Raw genomic sequence first — 20280 nt, 5'->3', positions numbered from 1 at the left:
AAACAGATGTGTGAAATCACATATTTCCATAGATTGTTTTCTGTTATCATAATGGTAAATTATTATGGATGTTAATACTTAAATCATATTAAGATGCAACATACTACAATTCTTAAAATAATGAAAAAATAGATAATTGTATAAGTGTTTCAAACAGGGCAGCACGGTGGCGCAGTGGTAGCACTGCTGCCTCACAGTAAGGAGACCTGGGTTTGCTTCCCGGGTCCTCCCTGCATGGATTTTGCATGTTCTCCCTGTGTCTGTGTGGGTTTCCCTCCACAGTACAAAGACATGCAGGTTAGGTGCATTGGTGATCCTAAATTGTTCCTAGTGTGTGCGTGTGTGTGTCCTGCGGTGGGCTGGCGCCCTGCCCGGGATTTGTTCCTGCCTTTGCACCCTGTGTTGGCTGGGATTGGCTCTGGCAGACCCCCATGACCCTGTGTTAGGATATAGCAGGTTGGAAAATGACTGACTGACTGACAGTTTCAAACAATGCTATAAGACCAATTATTACACCACAGTTTAAATGGGTAACAAAACAGCTGTTCATAAATTACGCTCTTTTCTAAAAACCTTTCAGTCACATAATGGACTAATTATATAAAAGATTCCACCTACTGTATAATTATTTTCATTCCACTTGTACCAACAACACATAATATAACATTTTATCAGTCTGTAACTTTAAAAGTCTGTCAAAACTTAAACACACGAATGTTCCTGAATATGTCCATGGAAAAACTAAATTTACTTAAGTAAGGAAATGTGGAAATGGATGGATGGGTCTGTATTAAATACTTTCATACTGTTTATTTATTAAAAACTTTAAAAGTATTGATTTGGATTAGCTTAAACTTTCCAAATTATCTGACTTCTCTTAGTAACAATTGCTACATCTTCTTAAACTATATGTAAATAGTTTACAAAGATTACTGTATACAGAAATCAGTGCATATTTTAAATAAACATATGAATAGCTTTGAAAAAACGTATAATGATACAACAGTAATAGAATATAACATGGTGTAAACATTTTACATTTCCAATAATTTTGTCAGAAAAAATGAGGAAAGGTACTTTTTTCAACTCAACAATTGAAAATGAAATTACAACTCAAGTCTGTAGTGAGAAGTTAAACAAAATGACACCTTTTATTGGTTAACTAAAAAGATTACAATATGCAAGCTTTCAAGGCAACTCAGGCCTCTTCTTCAGATTACATCTTGCCTCAAGAAGGGGCCTGAGTTGCCACAAAAGCTTGCATATTGTAATCTTTTTAGTTAGCCAATAAAAGGTGTAATTTTACTTGACTTCTCGCTACATTCATAATGGCTAACACGGTACAACACCCTAGTACTAAGTCAAGTCTGTAAATATATGTTAGGTATTGAAAATAGATTATTACTGAAGTACCTGTTTATGGAATAGGCTACAAACATAACAGGAGAAAAAAAAATAATCAATCTTGAGTTTCATGTTCCTTTCCTTTGGCTGCTGGACCTCTTCCAAAACCAGGGATATCTATTGTAAGGTTTAATTACAAAACAAGTCAGATGTTTGCAGATGAGGTCAACAGTCTTCCTTTGTTAATCTTTAGTAAGCTTTACCTAATCTGGTCCTATTATCTAATACAGCACCCTGTGATTGACAGGAAAAGTCACAACACTAGACAATGGTATTAACCACTTTGAGGAAAGTAATAAAAGTGTTTAAAAAATGAAACATACTGTACTGAGTTACATCAGTGTAGCCGCTGATGTAGGTCACACATACTAATGACAATATCGTCTTACAAAAAGACATAAAGCCAAAGCCCAGTTGTGTTCTCTCTGGGCATGTGAAGATTTTGTCACTTTATTTAAAGAAGTGCATGACTATTAATCCAGAGTCCTGACAGATTTTATGCCTTCCAATAACACCACAACAAAGCTTCACATGACAGTGCAGTAGGCTATGAAGTGTAAAGAACATTCAGCAAATTTATGTATCTGTAAAATTGTTCTATTACACATTATAATTAATGTAGCTGAGTTGAAGAGAAAACCTTATATAAAGTACAGTAAATTAATACCAGCATGCAAAAGATTTGCATGTCAGTTGTCTTTTAGCGTATTGGTGAAGACATGCCACCATATGCAAAAAAAAAAATAATAAGTAAAACTAGAAATGTATTATTTTTAATAATTCCTGGAAGCAGACATGCAAGTAAGAATTTCACTGTATTCTATAAATAATATATTTGAAAAATGATTTTGAAATATTGAAAACAAATCCTTAGTTTGCTGATTCATTTCAAAAGATTGGCCATCACTTCATGAAGTATCAAACAGAATGATTATTTACCAAAAGCTTTTACATTACATTTACAAAAAAGGGACAACCCCAAAGGAGAATGTGGCTGCAGAGGGAATGGAGGAAAGATTATTTCAAAAAACAAATTGAAATGAAGAATTAACACCCCCTTCCTCTTAAACAGCTGTAGTTTAATTGAATGACTGGCTGAATGGCTAAGATAGTCTTTTCCTTGAACCTTCCATTAAGAAAGAACCATTAAATTATCTGTTTAGAAATTGTACTGAAAGAGGAATTAAGGTGGAAGAACTCAGAAGTATACTTAAAAGTTCTCAAGCGTAATAGTGTTTATATAGTTTATCTACAGCTTATGTAAAGTTACAAAAACTAACACACAATGAATGGCCAAGCTTTGTATTTTTTCTTTCTTACTTTTATTATTTAAGTAGAATATCCACAAAAAATGTCAGGGTTTTTCCACAATATATAACTAACTCTATAAATTAAGTGTGCTAGCATATTATTCAAATAATTTTCAAATGCAAAAATAAAGTGGTACACTGCATGTGTACAGTATGTTTAATTATTATTTAATCTATTTTGCATTCATAGAATAGGCAAAAATCTACATTAATCATAACTGAGATATAGGTTTGAATAATAACATTTACATTTTACCAGCCTGTATTTGGGGGTGGCGCAGTGGTAGCCCTGCAGCCTCGCAGTAAGGAGACCTGGGTTTGCTTCCCGGGTCCTCCCTGTTTGGAGTTTGCGTGTTCTCCCCGTGTCTGTTTGGGTTTCCTCCCACAGTCCAAAGACATGCAGGTTAGGTGTGTGTGCCCTGCAGTGGGCTAGCACCCTGCCTGGGGATTTGTTCCTGCCTTGCGCCCTGTGTTGGCTGGGATTGGCTCCAGCAGACCCCTGTGACCCTGTGTTAGGATATAGCGAGTTGGACAATGACTGACTGACAGTCTGTACTTGTTTGCCAAAGAAAGTATTTGGCATACTGAAACATTAATAGGCAGATAATTATTTCTGTAGCTGTACTTCATACAATTATAAATCAACATATTTCAATTTTTTGTTTATCTGTATTGAGGTTTTTTTTTATTATGCTACAGTTTGAAAGGTGCTGAACAAAACAATAATTACATAACATGCAAGATCAACATTTGAACCCAGTCTATTACACATGGTGGAATAAACTGCAATAGGCTACTGGCATACAAGCATTAAAATACCCACAATAAAGCATGTAAGTCTATTCTGTAATAAATAAACACACATATATCTCATTTTTCTTATTTTGGCCTACTTGTTGTTAAAAAATTTAAATTGGAACTTAGGTAACACAGTACTTGTTTTAGATATGTGCACCCACAGTTAATTGGTTGATTTTTTAAAACTGCTTCTATGACAGTCATTTCAAAATTTTTACTTCCCAATCATAATCCACTAGTTTTAATAATATTTTAAAATTACACCTCAAAATTAAATTTCACTATTGAATACAGTGAATTTGTGGAGGCTGAACAAAACAACAAAAATCTATTTATTTAATGTTCTCTTCCAGCTGACAGAAGAAAAGACATGCTCATGTAACTGTACATACCAAAACAATAATACTCTGGTATTTTGGGGGGGGCTGAAACACTCTGACATTCACTACACAATCTGTGCATGTATTTAAAAAAATCATGTCACACCTGTCATATCACATTTATATAATCCATACCCTACTTAAAAATGAAAAAAAAAACATTTTTTTTGTTCAGAATGCTGTCTGGGGACTGGTGTTCATAAGCAATATTACAAAAGATATTTGTAAGAAAGTCAACCAATTTTCAAAGGACATAGCACCAACTGGATGATGATATCTGAAAAATAAAATATTTTTACAATCTGAGATAACAGCTAAAATAGTTTAGCTAATCTAACTGTTCAAGTGTAAAAGTAGCTACTTTAAATAATGACGCCTGTTCACAGCTGAAATATGAAAACTAAAAAAATTTAATTTCTGAAAGTTAAGAGAGACAATGTGTAGCCTTAGGCATTAGATGTCCAACGTAACACTGACAGTGACAAAATCTTTATCAAAGTGTAGTCCAATGTTTAACTGTCAACATATGGACTCTAGAAAGCATCAAGAAATAGGGCTGGTCCTCATCAAAATGAGCAGTAACAACCCATGACATCTGAGATAATAATGCTATTATAACATCTAGTTCACAATTTGAATATTCATTTCTGGTTGCTTACTGTGTATCTGTCAGTGTGCACTACTAAGGGTGTAGGTGGTTCTGCTTTCAGTTTGCAAATGTCAGTTCCGTTCTAAATCACTCTGCACAAAGTAAATAAACTGTACTCCTGAATGTTTTACTTTATCCTTTTAAAGCTTAAGCATGAAAACAGAATTAGAACAAGTTTTGTTTTTAACCGTATCACTGAATAGTGCTTATTTAAGCAGACTTCCCACAGAGCAGAAAAGCCTCCATACTGATTGCCCTCCCCACATTTAAAAACCCTCATTCCTTGGTAGACTTTTTGTAATCTAAACTAAATGGCAAGTCTCATCTCATATACTAAAAAAGACACACACACGCACAAAAAGGGTCAACATTAAGAATGTGTGCATCCATTGAACAGCATTTCTAGTCCCATGAAAATCAAAAATATCACATTTAATCAAATCTGAAATGAAACTTAATACTATATGATAACAAATGGCTAGTATTTTTATCTGAAGTGGAAAATAACAAAATATTTCAACTACTCATTTACTTAAAAGTTCTAAGCTGTGTCGAAATTTCATTTGACTAGGATTCCAGAAGATATGGCTAACACAACCATCTATACGTAATAGAAAGTAACATACATATAACATAGTAATAAAAAACAACCTTAACGCAGTAACATTAAATGATCTGAACTGAACTGGCGTTGCATAATGGATGAAATCCAGCCTTGTATTTTTTGCAAACAAAGCAGAATCTAGCTCCTCTGGGAGAAAAGCATATATCCATCCATCCATTATCCAACCCGCTATACCCTTACACAGGGTCAAGGGGGTCTGCTGAAGCCAGTCCCAGAAAACACAGGGCGCAGGCAGGAACAAATCCCGGGCAGGGTGCCAGCCCACCGCAGAGAAAAGCATATATGATTATATCATTTCATGTACCTGTATGTTGCTCATTGGTTAAACAGTAAATACAACATTTTTGGTTTTTAGCAGTTCTCTTGTGAAGGACTGATATTCTTATCACAGTAAGATCCTAACCAGATGTGCACCAAGACCCCATATGAAATTAAGTATATTTTAAAACGGATCACTCATTGCACTGATTTTACTTCTGTTTTTTACAAGAAGCAGACATATGAAGAATATAATTAAGAGCCATTTCTTGGTTTAAACAGTAAAAATTTCAGAATAAAAGTAACCCAAAGTATGAAATGTGGTAGAAAAATAGAATGTATGTTAAGTTGTCTACTGTTTTCTACACAATTCTTCAGTTTTTCATAGGACGACTAATGTGATTCCTCCATGAGTTGCTTGTTCTCCTTCTATACTGTGTATGTCATTAGGCTGACACCATTTTACTGAAAACAGGTGCTAATTAATGCTTTACGAACACCTCGAGAGATTTCCAGGTCTGCATTCACTAGCTCAAGTGACTAAGCCGAGCTACCATTTACCAATCTATCTACCCATTTTTTATTCTTTGTGTAGGCTGTCTCATATTGATCATGATTTCTGTTTTTTTTCAGTCATTCCCTTCCAACCTTTTTCCAGTACAGTACAGCACAAATAAAGAGAGTGATGAACTAAAAGTGGATGAAACATGCACTTATAAGGCTCTTACTTTCTGCCTGTCGATGTAATCAGCTGGGTGTCAACTTTTTCATGAAAGAGTCTTAATTAAAGCATTTTCTTTAAAAAAATACATCTATTTTTATCTAGTAGTGATGAGCGAATACTGCAGAGTTCACTTCACCATGAGTTTTGTGCAATTGCAAAATTATTTGGGAACTTTGCCAAACTCTGTGCCGAACTCTGCAAAATGCACTGTCAATAGGGAAGGAGAAACTGAACTAGTTTTGCGTGGATTATAAAGGGGCAACATCCTTCTAAATGATCCTGAGTTCTAGGGAAGCATCTGTCAACTGTACTGGACCAATGAGTGTGGCCAAAAATGTGATTTGAACTGTAAAGCAACAGTGCTAAAAACTGTGCCACTGTGCCTCAAGCAATAAAAGATATAGATGGAAAGGTAATTAGAAACAAAATACAAAAAATGGCCACAAACTAACAATAAGTAAATAAAATATAGATCATTGCCCTCACAGTGTTTCAATCTTGTGGCACACATTGGCATGCAACTTAGTGATGATGTGGGACTGGCTCATTCTATTGTTTGATGTAACATCTCAAGACGCAGCCGGAATGTCTTTGCTGTTTCCTATATGTCTGCGCAGATGCCTTACACTGCTTTCTTCCATTAATAGAAAAAAGATTGTAAATAGTAAAAAATCTTTTCTTCTATTCTTATCTCATAGGCTCTCCTGTGTTTTCTTATAAGGGAAGGGCTCCTTTAAGGCTTGTTTTGCTATCTTAGCTAGGGCGCATGGCTAAATATGCAAGCAAATTAGTCATGCAGTGCACCAGGAATCAGTGTTATATATCTGGTGGCAGTACACATTATGTCAGTTAATGTACCCCATAAATGAAAATACTGCTGGTTTAGTTTTTTTTCTTTTCTTTTTTTTTAATTGCATGCAGGATAGAAATCTGGCTCAGCCATGATCTTATGATAGCCCTACATGAAAGTTCTGTACATGCTGTTACAGCTCTGTGATGTCATGTTGACCTTGCAAAGCATCATGGGGCACTGGAAAAAAAATGTTCATCGCAGGATGGATTTCCGGAAAAATATTCAGCAAACAAGGTCACTGGCCAATACAGTACATTCAGTGTGAAAAGCATTTTATGGGTTTTTGGCAATCAACACTAATATCTAGATGTATTTAATTTATTTGTTTTATTCATTTAAGCTGAAAATTCACCACATTCATAAAGTACAACTGCTAAAAGAAAAATGAATACTATACAGTATATCACTGGAAAGATGGGAATCTTTACTTTGCAGTCTGCTGGATTTGAAACACTAATTTCTATGTATATAACATTTAAAGGTTGGCCACATTGTAAGACCATATGCTATAAAAATGTAATGCTGCTTAATGCAATTAAGTACAGTAAGAGCTAAAATTCTAATACGGTCATGCATGTATATAATAGACAAAAACTCTGAAAATATTATTGATGGTTATTCCCTGGACTATTATTAAGTTCAGTGCTGGAGAGGTCCAAAGGTGTATTTTCATATAATGTAAGGTATGCAAAACATACAATCTATTTTACAAATTTACATTTGTACTTAATATAAGTGAGATGCTTATCCCTAGGTAGTAAATAATACCCCACAAAAAACACTTCTTTAATTTTTACGGCTTATACAAGACATGAAGAACAAAATGAGTAATAAACATGGGGACCCCATAAGAGGTAGTGCATAAGACTAGAATTAATTCATGCATAAATGTATGAATATTCAAACAGAGTCAACAAAATCTGACCATGTTGTCATCATGTTTATAAGGGTAATAGCAAGCAGCAGTCTTCGGCACTCAGCAGGAGTCAACACTTGGAGGAATACCAGTCTGTGACAGGGCACACCTATGTAACCCAATCATAATCATGGTCACTGCGGCAGTATAACAATCCCACATGATATTTGCAGATTACTCATGAAACCCACTCAAGAGCTTCTTACTGTGTGTCTTAATATGTACTGCACTCTTCTATTGACTGGCTGTTAAACATTTTCAAAAGAATATTCTCATTACATGAAACTGATCTAATACTGTTAATAATAGTAAAGTTGCAATCACAAATGTAAAGCAGGTACCTATGATGAATGCTACCTTTCTGTCAAAAGAAACATGCAATAGGATGTGGCATAAAACATTCAGTGCTCAAGCTCATTATTCACCATTTTCAATAACGAAAAATGCCACTATGCATTTCTGGAGTATTCAAAAATAAGTTTAGCTAATCAAGCTTTTCCAAACTTCACCAATGTTTAAGGGAATACCTAATTAATTATTTTAAGTATACACTTCAAAAATTCAAAAATAAAAAAAATTAATATTTTTTGAATGGGTAAAATCAATATCAATATATTAATATAATGTATTTAACAGATGTTTACAAAATTTCATACATTTCAAAGAAGGCATACAAAACAAATAAAAGTCCCCACATCTTAACACAAATCTGCACATCACAGACACATTACACTGTGTTCAGGATTCACCAATATGAAACACTCTATAACAATCATTGGAACAGTCATTTATTAAATGATTTATATAGACACATGTTTTCAGCACAGTTAAATACAAATACATCTATATATGCATTATTTTTTTAACAAAGACTCAAATCACACACAAATGAAGCATTTATAAATAAATTGATATTAACTACAGAAGCTATAATTATAATTATACTTTCTCAAGCAACAATTACAATATTACAAAACAAGTCCTGTTAAGTGGAGCTGAACTATCAAGGCATTTCATTCTGATAAAAATGCAGAACCATTTGAATTAAACAAGAAATGGGTGGATAAAGTACAAAGAATAAAGTTCTCTCAGTACACTGCTAGCTGGCATGAATTACTCATTAATCAAACAACAAAGGATTAATTAACACCTAGCTATTATCACCTGCATGTAAATCCCTTCCCCTCTAAATACAAATCGTTTACCCTAGAACTCAGGAGGCCATGAAAGAAAAGGAAAAAAAATCAACAGAAAAACATAAGGGAAGATTTAAATACCATCCCTTTTCTCTCTTAGCAGCAATTTCCACAGATGAAGAGGTCACCACTGTTTAACTGTGTGCTGCTGTGTTAATTTAGTATGACAAGATAAAGCAGTAATCTCTGCTTGCGAGAGGCTGTAAGCCACCCGCTATCCAGGGACACGCTCGAGTCGATTTACACTGTATATCACTTTATACAATTGCCGTGACAAAGCCCCTCTGAGTTCTCTCATGTAAATCTCTCTCTCACTCAACTTTGCTGCCAGTCAGAGGGGATCGGATTGGCGCTAAAGCCTTTGCAAACTTAACATCTTACACATGCCAACCAGCTCTGCAATCCACCCCAAGAGAAGATGTTTAGAACTTAATAATCCACTGATCCCACTTCCATATCGGCTTTCATTTCTTTTTTCTAACAATCTGTCCATTCTAGTTGTCATCCAACCGATTAAAGTGGCATTTCATTTTGAGAGATTTGCGTTTTTATGTGTATTTTTTTTCTGCTACTAACTTAACTATAAATTAGTATAATATGTTTTTTTTGGAAGATAAATAAATTAAGTGTAAATTAAGCCCTGATTTTTAATGCTGATAGAAGAAAGCATCTTGCATATTGAGACGTTAAATCCATCAGTGAAAAATTCTTGGATTTGATAATTTGCCAGGGATTTGGAAGGATAAAATATGAAAATATAAGTATGCCTTTAATTTTAAGCATCACATATAAAATTTTCATCTCATTTGCCAGATTGCATTGATTATCAATACTTACACAGTGCCTACATGTTCTATAAAGTATATACTTTGACTTATTTTATTTTTAAAAATAGAAGTCATTTATCTAAGCAGAAAATAATTTAGCACATTTTGCAATCTGCAGGAGCTCAGAAGACAAACCCATATGTGATTAAATAAGGTCCAAGCTTATTAGTAACAAGCTATCAAGAATTATTCAAAAGCGGTATCAAGTGAATTCTCTGATCAATCTGTATTGTTAAAACACATGTTAAATATTACATATTGTGGATTAACAGAAGATAATTAAAATGTGCGACAGAAATTCATTTTTCTTCATTTACATCAGTTGTGGAATTTATGGTACTTGATATAAAATATTAAAATGTCAAACTTAAAGCTTTTCAGTTTGTCTTTTTCGCTTATGATTAAATATCTTTTTTTTTCTATTCATGAATTAGCTGTTGTTAATCAAAATTACAAAATATTAGGTTATGCAATTTAAGTAATAACAGAAAATACTATGAACAAAAAAAATGGCTTCAAACATAACATATTATAAGAATTGAATCGTTTTTTGAAATAAATATTAAGAGCAGACTGGCAAAACAGAAAGAATTGTATTAAATATACCAAATTAAGCAAAACACTTACTACATACAACTGGTCAAATTTATTTATTACCATATAAAATCTCAGCAAAATTTACCACATAAAAACTTACCTACATGTAAGTGATGAGGTATCTGAGAACTAAAAGGTTGAAACAAAACTATATACTGTAAGTAGCCTTAAAAGTATTTTGAATTGCAATATGACAAATATCTACAATCTTCTTTTTACATCTGAGCATGTCCTTATATAAAGAATATACATGAAAAATGTTTATAATCTAACTTGAATTGATAAATTAAGAAAATGAATGCTCCATACGCTAATAAATATAAAATGGATTCTTTAAAGTATTATTTTGTTAAAAAAATGGACCAGTTGATTAAATGATTTTTTTAGTTCAAGTATCACCTGTTTTTGTTGGAGATCTTGTAATACTTCTAATTTTCTAAAGGAAAATTTATATTTTGAAAGTTATTACATTTAGGGGTTTAAGTACTGTAAACATAGGAAACAGTTCACATTATATTGTTCCATGTTTTTTTTTTCTTCTACCAACAATGTAATTTAAAACTTTCAGGCCAATTGAATTGTTACATTCACAGTTGCTAGTTATGCAGTGCCAAGTATATTTTGAAAAAAATGTTAAAAGAAATGTACTTTGTAGTCTGCATTACCCATTGTGGACAAAAGCAAACTGTTGTTTCTGTTTACTGGTAAATATGGCATTCTGTGCTATACTGTGCAATGTCTACGGTTTTTCAACGGTGTCATTCACAGTTGTCAGTTATAGTAGGCCTTGTACATTCCAAACATTTGGCAATGTGTGTTTCATCTTTTTGCAGATAACATATTCTTGTATAGAAATGGTTTTAACATAATGGCAATCCTCTGCACGTTTTATAGTATGTTCACATCTTGTAAAGCTAGGACTGCCCTTTAAATAATTCTTGAAGATGTTCTTGTTAAATGTATGACCAGATCTTTAATTTTCCAGGAGAAAGTCTGACGATCTGCTGTGTTCTAAAAAGTTTGTCGTTCTCTGCTTAATAGATGTCGCAAACCAGATACCATTGGCCAGTTTTACATTCTTCTGTCTTTCTGCTTTAATTGTTTGTCAGATGGTATAACATAAACATATGTTTTGTGTGCATGTAATACAAATACATTATACAAAAGTATGCATATACTGTATTTAACAGGAGTATATAGATCTAAATTTGCATTCTACTCTACTAAAATACTGCAAATGATCGAAGGATGTTTTTAGAGCTGCCAACAGCTGTTCACTAAAAAAAAAAGCTTAGATTGTGTGACAAAAAGAACACAAAATGACATTTCAAAGTAGACAGTGTCTGCTAGCAAATAGTGAAGAAGACATACAACTGATGACAAATTATGGTTAGTGTATCTGTGGAATACTGAGAACACACATTGTGAGTGCTGGATAAATATTAAGTTTTGACAAGATAACAATGTTCTAGCCATTAGCTGCATGTTTTGCTGCTTTTTGATAATCTGACAGCAAATACTGACTGCCTTCTTCTAAATGAACGTCTGCATTTTGTTTTGATAAATGTACTAAACTGCTGTCTGACTTAGATAGACAGACAGACAGACAGATATATATTGTCACTGTAATAAAAGCAACAAACTTCTCTAAAATAGCATAATAAAGATATATATAAATACATAAATTTAAACATATAATTATACAGAAGTATAATAAAGGAGAGCCAAAATACTGAAATACAGAATATAACACGTAACAGTCAATCACTTTTATCAATCCTGACTAGTGCAGGGATTACAGAGGTAACAGCTCTTAGATAGAAACTGTTCCTGAATCTATTTGTTTTGGTTTTGATTGACCTATATCTTTTTTCAAAGGGAAAGGGGCAAACAAATAGTGTCCAAGGTGTGTTGAATCTTTAATAATACCATTGGCCTTCTTTTGAAGGTAGCCAGTGTAAATATCCTTTAGTGATGGTAGAGTAGTCCCAATGACTCACTAAGCCGTCTTCACTGCGCAATGTTATTCCTTCTTGTCTGCTGCAGTGCAGCTGGCATATCACACTGTATTGCAGTAGCCCAGGATGCTCTCAAAGGTGGAACGATAGAAATTTACTATTAAATGTTGAGGGAAGTAATTTTGTTTTAACTTTCTAAGGAAATATAGTTTCTGCTGGGCCTTCATAACTTGGTGAGAGATGTTCACCGACTATTTAAGGTTCTCTGTGATGTTAATGCCTAGAAATTAAAAACCTTCTACCCTTTTAACCTCCTCCCCTTTTTTTTGGATGGCAAAATGCTCATTTTTCTTAGACCTCCAGAAGTCCACAAGAATCTCCTTAGCTTTTGTGTTGTTAAGATCCAGGTTATTATAAAAACACCACTCTGCAATATTTTACACCTCGTCCTCGTAGGCTGTCTCATCATTGCCTGATATCAGTCCCACTATGGTGGCATCATCTGGTCATGCAAAAAGAAAATTAATGTTGTACATGAAATCAAAATCAAAACAATATGGAAATCTGATGTTGGACGATTGGATGGACAACAGTTATGTGTGAAAAAAGGAACAGAGTAATGGACTGAGGACATACTCTGATGTTGACCCTGTAGTCAAGATCAGAGTTGAGGAGGTGTGGCTCCCAAACCGGATTCTGGGGCCTGTTGCTTAATAAGTCTAGGATCCAGTCACACAATGACCTTCCCAAACCAGAATTGCTCAGTTTGTTATTAGTTTATGAAGAATTCTTATATTAAATGCAGAACTAAAATCAATAAACAACATCCTTATATATGTGTTATTCTATTTCAGATAAGTCACAGCTGTGTGAAGAGCAGTTATGACTGCATCATACGTTGACGTATTTATCTGACAAACAACCTGATGTTGATCAAGATTAACAGAAATAGTGACCTTAATGTAAGAAAGAATCAGTCTTTCAAAACACGTGGTGATAATGGTGGTTAAGGCAATTGGGAGATAGGGGATGGGAACAATTGTAGTTGACTTAAGGCACATGGAGAGCAAAGCTCTTTCTAGTAACAGGTTAAAACTGTTAGTAAATACCTCAGCAAGTTGGTCTGTGAAAGCCTTTAACACTTGTATCGAGACTCCATCTAGTCCCGCTGCTTTGTTGATGTCGATGCTACACGGTGCGTCATAGATGTTGACTTCTCCATTATAACAGTCAAAATTAGCAAAGAACTGGTTCAGAATGTCTTGGGAGGCATTGTTGCTGCTAGAGTGTGTAAAAATGGAACTATCCTTACAGTTGGTGATCATCTTTATCCCCTTCTACATATCTCAGGAGTTGTTTTTATTAAAGTACTGATCAATAAAGATGTTTATACATGTGCTTTGCATCTATAATGTTCTTCTTCAACCTCCTTCATACTTCCTTGTAGGCTTGTTTGTTTCTGGATTTAAATGCTTCATTTCGTGCTCTGAACAGATTCCATACCTCATTATTTAGTGACGGTTTCTAATTGGGAAACACTTTTACCATCTGTATTATGGCTACATTTGCAACACAAATGCCTATGTAAGAGAGAATCACAAATGTGTGTTTCTCTAGCTCTGCAACCTGAGCAAATATATTCCAAACTGTTACAACAAAACAGTTCGGCAGTATTGATGTGGCTTCCTAAAGTCAGCATTTGGACATTTTAGCTAGCTTATAAGCTGTTCTGAAAAACAAGGACACATGATCTGAAAATACAGGATGCGTCAGTGTATCAGCTTTATAAGCATATGAAATACTGGTATAGACTCGGTCCTGTGCATTATTCTCCCTTGTGTGGAAATTTACATTTTTGTAAAATTTAGGTACGACCGATTTAAGATTTGTGTGATTCCCCTGCTACTATAACAATGCTGTCCGGTTGTCTCGTCAACTAATGATTGACAGATCCTCTATCTTGTCCTCTGTCTTGAAGCTGACCTAAACTTTACTTATTATTAGCTTGGAGGGGCACATAGATGGCAGTTATAATGACCGATGTAAATTCTCTCAGTAGATAAAAATGTAATAATCATCATGCAATGATCCAAGGTGTGTGCTGTGATTCTCAGTCTTCCATCCATCCATTTTCCAACCCGCTGAATCCGAACACAGGGTCACGGGGGTCTGCTGGAGCCAATCCCAGCCAACACAGGGCACGAACCAATCCCAGGCAGGGTGCCAACCCACCGCAGGACACACACAAACACACACTAGGGCCAATTTATAATCGCCAATCCACCTAACCTGCATGTCATTGGACTGTGGGAGGAAATCCACACAGACACGGGGAGAACATGCAAACTCCACGCAGGGAGGACCCGGGAAGCGAACCCAGGTCCCCAGGTCTCCCAACTGCAAGGCAGCAGCGTTACCCACTGCGCCAATATGCCGCCCATTCTCAGTCTTACATAATCTAATTTACTGATGAGTGACCAGGAGATGGCGAGGAAGAGGCTTGTTTATAAGGGTTGGCTTTGAGCGTAGCTCTTTAACCCCGGTTTCCTTTCATGTACCTGCATATCTTCAGGAGAATAATGCTCTTTTTGAGCTCTGGTGAACGCTGTATCTCTGATGGGACAGAGTCTTCATGAAAAGTGTATTCCACGTGCTTGGCGCTGTTAAGCAGCTTCATTCTGTTATACCGACATTGTGCATCATTCTTATCGGTAAATAAACAGGCATAAAAGTACGCAAAAAAGAAAAACAAAGAAAACACTTCTAATCATGCTAAAGAAATCTATAAAAACATTCTTGACTATATATTTTTTCAAAAATGTTCTTTGTTTATCATTATTTTGACTATATGTTTTATATTAAAGGATTTTTATTTGTAATGGACTGCTGAGATTACTTTAAGGAGTATAACCACTTTCAAAGTTGTTTAGAGCTTTCTAGTTTTAAATTAGTTTTCAAAAAGAAATGAAGGAAAAGGAAATGTTGACTTTCACAGATCTAATTTGACAGTGATCTAAGAAACAGAGAACTATGTGCATTGTTGACAGTTAACTTTGGGGCTAGCAAGAGAAATGCATACCACAAACCTGATACCATAACCTACTTTTTTTCCAGATTTTTTTTTTCTTCTCTCTTAGGATTGTGCCTCAACATTTTCTAACTTTATAAGATTAGCATTATTCAGTGGGATGTAGTAAACTCAATAGAGCTGTGAAGTATGTCCTGAAATAATGAGTTCATAGCTCATTCAGAAAAACTTTAATAAAAAAAGAAAAAATCATTTAAACTCATCATTACTGAAAAATCAAAAACACTCCTTTAAACGGTGTGTATTTAAAATATGACATGGTCAGTACTATATGTCCACTGTTTAAATCATCAGCTGTTTAAAGATAAGCAGACAACCATTACTCTACAGTAATAAATAAAAAAAACAAAACTCATCTCTTCTAATTGTTTACTCTGAATAGAAATCCATCTTCTAAATAAGAAAGGATTCAATTATGCTTGAAGTACAGTAATCTAGATGCATACAATTTATTTTCTCAGCAAAAAATTCGGAGTTATTGTGTTTTCCCAGGAAGAAAACACTGAGTGCAGAATGGTTTACTTTAAAACTTTTAAGTTAATTTAAACCATGATAATTATAATTTAATTACACTTTAGTGATTCACTATTTTCATTATAACTCAAATATTGTGTAGATGAAGTAAATGTGCATAAATCCCTTTGTTTCCTTTCTTTTCTCTTTTCTTTTGAAACCCTTGATCAGGAAACACCATATAAATATTTGATCCTGATCATCAGTTCATATTTCAGTAATGGTTAATTCCACATATACTTTCTCGATTTGATTTCATAGTGACTGGACAATAACATAATGGTTATGAAGTTATAATCTTTATTACATATAACATTAACAACATCCTCAGTTTCTAGTTTTTCACCAAAATAGTCACAATAGATAGACAGGTAGACAGACAGATAAAATTATGACCAGTACATAAATAGACTCCTACCATTGAGTTGTGAAAAGAAGTGGGGCTGTCGAGGCCTATAGTCTCCCTGGCCACAGAGTTTACTGACTGAAACTCCTCAGACTGAAGCTTGCCGGAATAACTTGAGTTCAGGGGTAGGTGAATGACAGGGAACCCGTCACTCTCCTCACCTTCCAATTTCTGTCTGCTAGTCGCCATGACTACCTCTCCATCTGTTCCCCCATATGGAGAGGCTGGTCGCTTGGAAGACATCCTAGAAACAAAATACAAAAAAAAAATTAAATAAATAAATAATACAGTGAGTATGAAATCTCTACAGAGGCCATTCATTGTGTTTATGTGCATTATAGTGCACAGTAATATACAGACCTTTGTGTGCTGGACAGATTAGGAACTTATCCAAATAACAAAGCTGAAGCAACTGTGGTAAAACTGATACCACTAAAATGGACAAAAACAAGGGCAAAATTGATTTAGTGATTGATATACAACAATAAAATCAAAACCTATCAGGCCTAATATATAAAAAAGTAAACATATCATTTAATTTGTTTTGTGTCAGTGTTTTTAAGATAACTTTTCCTCCCAACTTCAGAATATTCAGGATAGCAAGTTGCTTTTTAAAAATATTTATCATGTAAGCAAATTCTGCTGTTCCAAAACATGACAGCATTACACATTTACAAACAGTTAGTAGAATGACTTACATTATAATAAAAGAAATTGAAATTGTTTATTAAGGATAAGTGGCAATCAGCCATAAAATAGAAGTTCAAAAACAAAAAAGCATACATTTTGAATTAAAATTAAAGGTTAAATGGAAAACTTGCTAAGTGGAACTAGACAATTTTAATAACATAATTAAACAATTGCACATAATTTTCAGATAATTATATGAGTTTTATAAATAATGGTTAAAAGATAATATTAATAAATCAACACATATATGAAAAGAGCTAACTGTTAATAATTCTCATCCATCCAATGAATATTAATATATTAACTATATTAATGCTTTCAAAGACATGTTGTATATTTAACATTATGTTGTTTAATAAATATATTTGCCAGACTTATAAATTATTTAATTTTCTTTTGAAACTATTACTATAGCAGATGCCAAAGCTGACACAAATGAATGAGCTTATTCTTTTGAAGGTAAAATGAGAATTGTCTCTATTACTTTATGTCATTTAACTATTGTAAATTTATCTAGCAGTGTAGAGTATAGTCCTTTTTAAAGCAGTTGCAAATTAAGTGTTTAAACTGCTACAGTCTTTAAACAAGTGTGTAGTTAATCATTCACAATCAAAACTTAAATGTAGTAAAAACTATACTATACAATAGAAAAATGAATATGTATTGATTTATCAATCTGCTTATCTTTTATAAATGTTTACTCTGTGCAGTAATTTATCTATTTTTTCATGTATAAAATAATTTGAAATTCCCAGGTAAACAAAGCATTTGTCTATTCCATTCTGTAAAATACGCCAGGCCAGAAATCAATGTAATGCTCTGTAAATGTGCAGCATATTGAAAGAAAATATTTTTAAGCCATCACAGTTTTGCTAGTTTTATGTTTGTACATGAGATCAGGGGATACAATGAGGTGTTCTTAGCCTGTATAAAGTACAATGTATAATGTAACAGCAGAATTTCCTTTTTTCAACTCAGCACACAGAGCTAAAAAGCATATGTCAAAATGATGACTAAGCAACAGTTTCCAATGCATTTTTTGGGAAGACACTAATATAAAGTAGAGATTTTTACGTCTGCCTTTTCACAGTCTAAACTGATGCCTTAAGAAGACAGACAGGCCATGTGAGACATATTACAGGTTTCAAAAATAGAAAACAGGGACACAATCCAAGGGGGAAGTCAAATACTTTCAACTGTCTTATGAAATACTTTAAATTGGTATAAAGCTGAACCATACTAATAAATAGCATAGGACTTACTGCGATCTATAAAGTATTTCTTGACTGACACAGGACTGGATACAAATGTCCCAGGAGGAAGCAGGATGTTTTATGGAGAGGCAGAAGCCCTGGATTAAATGTGGTGTTCCAGTACCACAACTATTATTTAATAAATGGCTAATTAAAATGAACGAATTCAGCATATTAAATATGAATTAATTATTGAATTGACAAAATCCCAGCAATACTCAGAATGATAACAATTAAAACCAAAGAAAGCATTCTAATTTCTTTCAAGTATATCCAGATAGTTTGTTAGTGGAGAAATCAAATGAAAAGAAAAAGGTGGATTAATAGAATCTTTTAAATAACAGATATATTCTAGAATAAGGACTAGTATCCTACGATCGTGGACAACCATGTGGTCTGTGGGATTTTTAAGTAGTTAAGCTCTTCATTACATAATAATAATAATACCACAATAATTGGCTGGTTAAAAGGTAGAAATCAGTATTAATTACAACACCATTTTTGGTTGATGGATGACATTAATACCTCTCCATTAATAACAAAAAAATGTAATAATAATAACTTAGGTAAAGGTTATTTTGTCAGGTTTTTCCAAACAAATCCTGACAAAGCATCAAACTCTACTTCCTTTTCACCAATCTCTATGCAAATCTGCATGGTGAGGTCAACCACAACTGTCTGGCTGCTTCAAAATCACAATCAGTTACTATTATCTAATTATGTATTTTTGTGACTAAGCAATGAAAAGAAAACCAGCAGCTATTACATCTACGCCGTGCCTGGTTTGTGGACTGCTTTTCTAAATATTTGATAAGATTACATTAAAATATATTCTAACAACTTTTTTCATTATACATTTGTCATCTGAAGTTCTTGAACCTGCTTATGTATGAGATTCATGCTATAGTGCTACGAAGATGCAAATATCATCATTAATGAAACAGTAAAACTTTTATAAATGTTTTACTTCTTCCTTGTTTTACAAAGCTAACTTTTCATTTTTTGGATTTTGCAGAAATTAAGTAAACCTTTTATATTAACTACATGCTTTTCCTTTTCTATAAGTACTGCATTTTTATTTACTTCCTTATGAATGGCACTTTCATAAAGCAAATTATGGCAGAACTCATCATGAAAGGTTAAAATGTATAAAACCGGAAGGAGTGATACTATAGTTCATATTATGTGTGATTACAATTATAATACAGTTCAAAGATTACAATTATAATACAGTCCAAAGAAGTAACTTTAAATGCCAAAATCTTTAGACAAACTAATACTAGACCTTTTGTTAGGTGTACATGAGAAACATTAATTATAATGCATAATCAATTTTGATTTATATTGTATCTATCAATTTACAATATGTGCATATATGAATAAATCTTCTCTGGATATAGATATTTTTTACAATAAATATATTCCTTTTTATCACAATACAGCCAAAGGAGGAATTAAATTGTCAAAAAAGTTTTTAGTCATTTTAGAATAGATTACACATTCAACAAAGAGTGTGGAGTAAAGGCCACGAAAGATTTATAAAGGAATGAAATACCTTGGATGCATTTATCACAATAGAAAACATAACTAAGTTGGTAATAAATTTTAATCATATCTATGCTTTGCAAGTACCTGTACACATATACATTTATATAAGAACCAACTTTCAGCATTTGAAAATCTATCTTTGGCTGTACTTAAAGCCACTATAAAATTAATTGTTTAGAATTATTGTGCTCTAAAAAAACAAAAAGAAAGCAGAAACACCACAGCTTGACTATACCTTAATTTTCAGGACACAAACCTAAAGACAGAAAAAGGGGAATCACTCAACA

At 33.5% G+C, this 20280-nt stretch overlaps 1 protein-coding gene across 2 annotated transcripts in view; it reads right to left on the bottom strand.

The window, feature by feature from the left end:
* sox5 (SRY-box transcription factor 5) overlaps positions 1–20280 on the bottom strand; it is a 242290-nt gene that overhangs the window by 208038 nt on the left and 13972 nt on the right. For both annotated transcript variants that reach the window (XM_028815694.2, XM_028815700.2), the window contains exon 2: positions 16515–16746. In XM_028815694.2, coding sequence (XP_028671527.1) covers positions 16515–16746 — 232 coding nt within the window. The remainder of the gene's footprint in view (positions 1–16514; positions 16747–20280) is intronic.

This window comes from Erpetoichthys calabaricus, chromosome 1 (genome assembly GCF_900747795.2).
Source record: "Erpetoichthys calabaricus chromosome 1, fErpCal1.3, whole genome shotgun sequence".
Taxonomy (NCBI): domain Eukaryota; kingdom Metazoa; phylum Chordata; class Cladistia; order Polypteriformes; family Polypteridae; genus Erpetoichthys; species Erpetoichthys calabaricus.
This window is presented reverse-complemented; position numbering and strand designations above follow the sequence as displayed.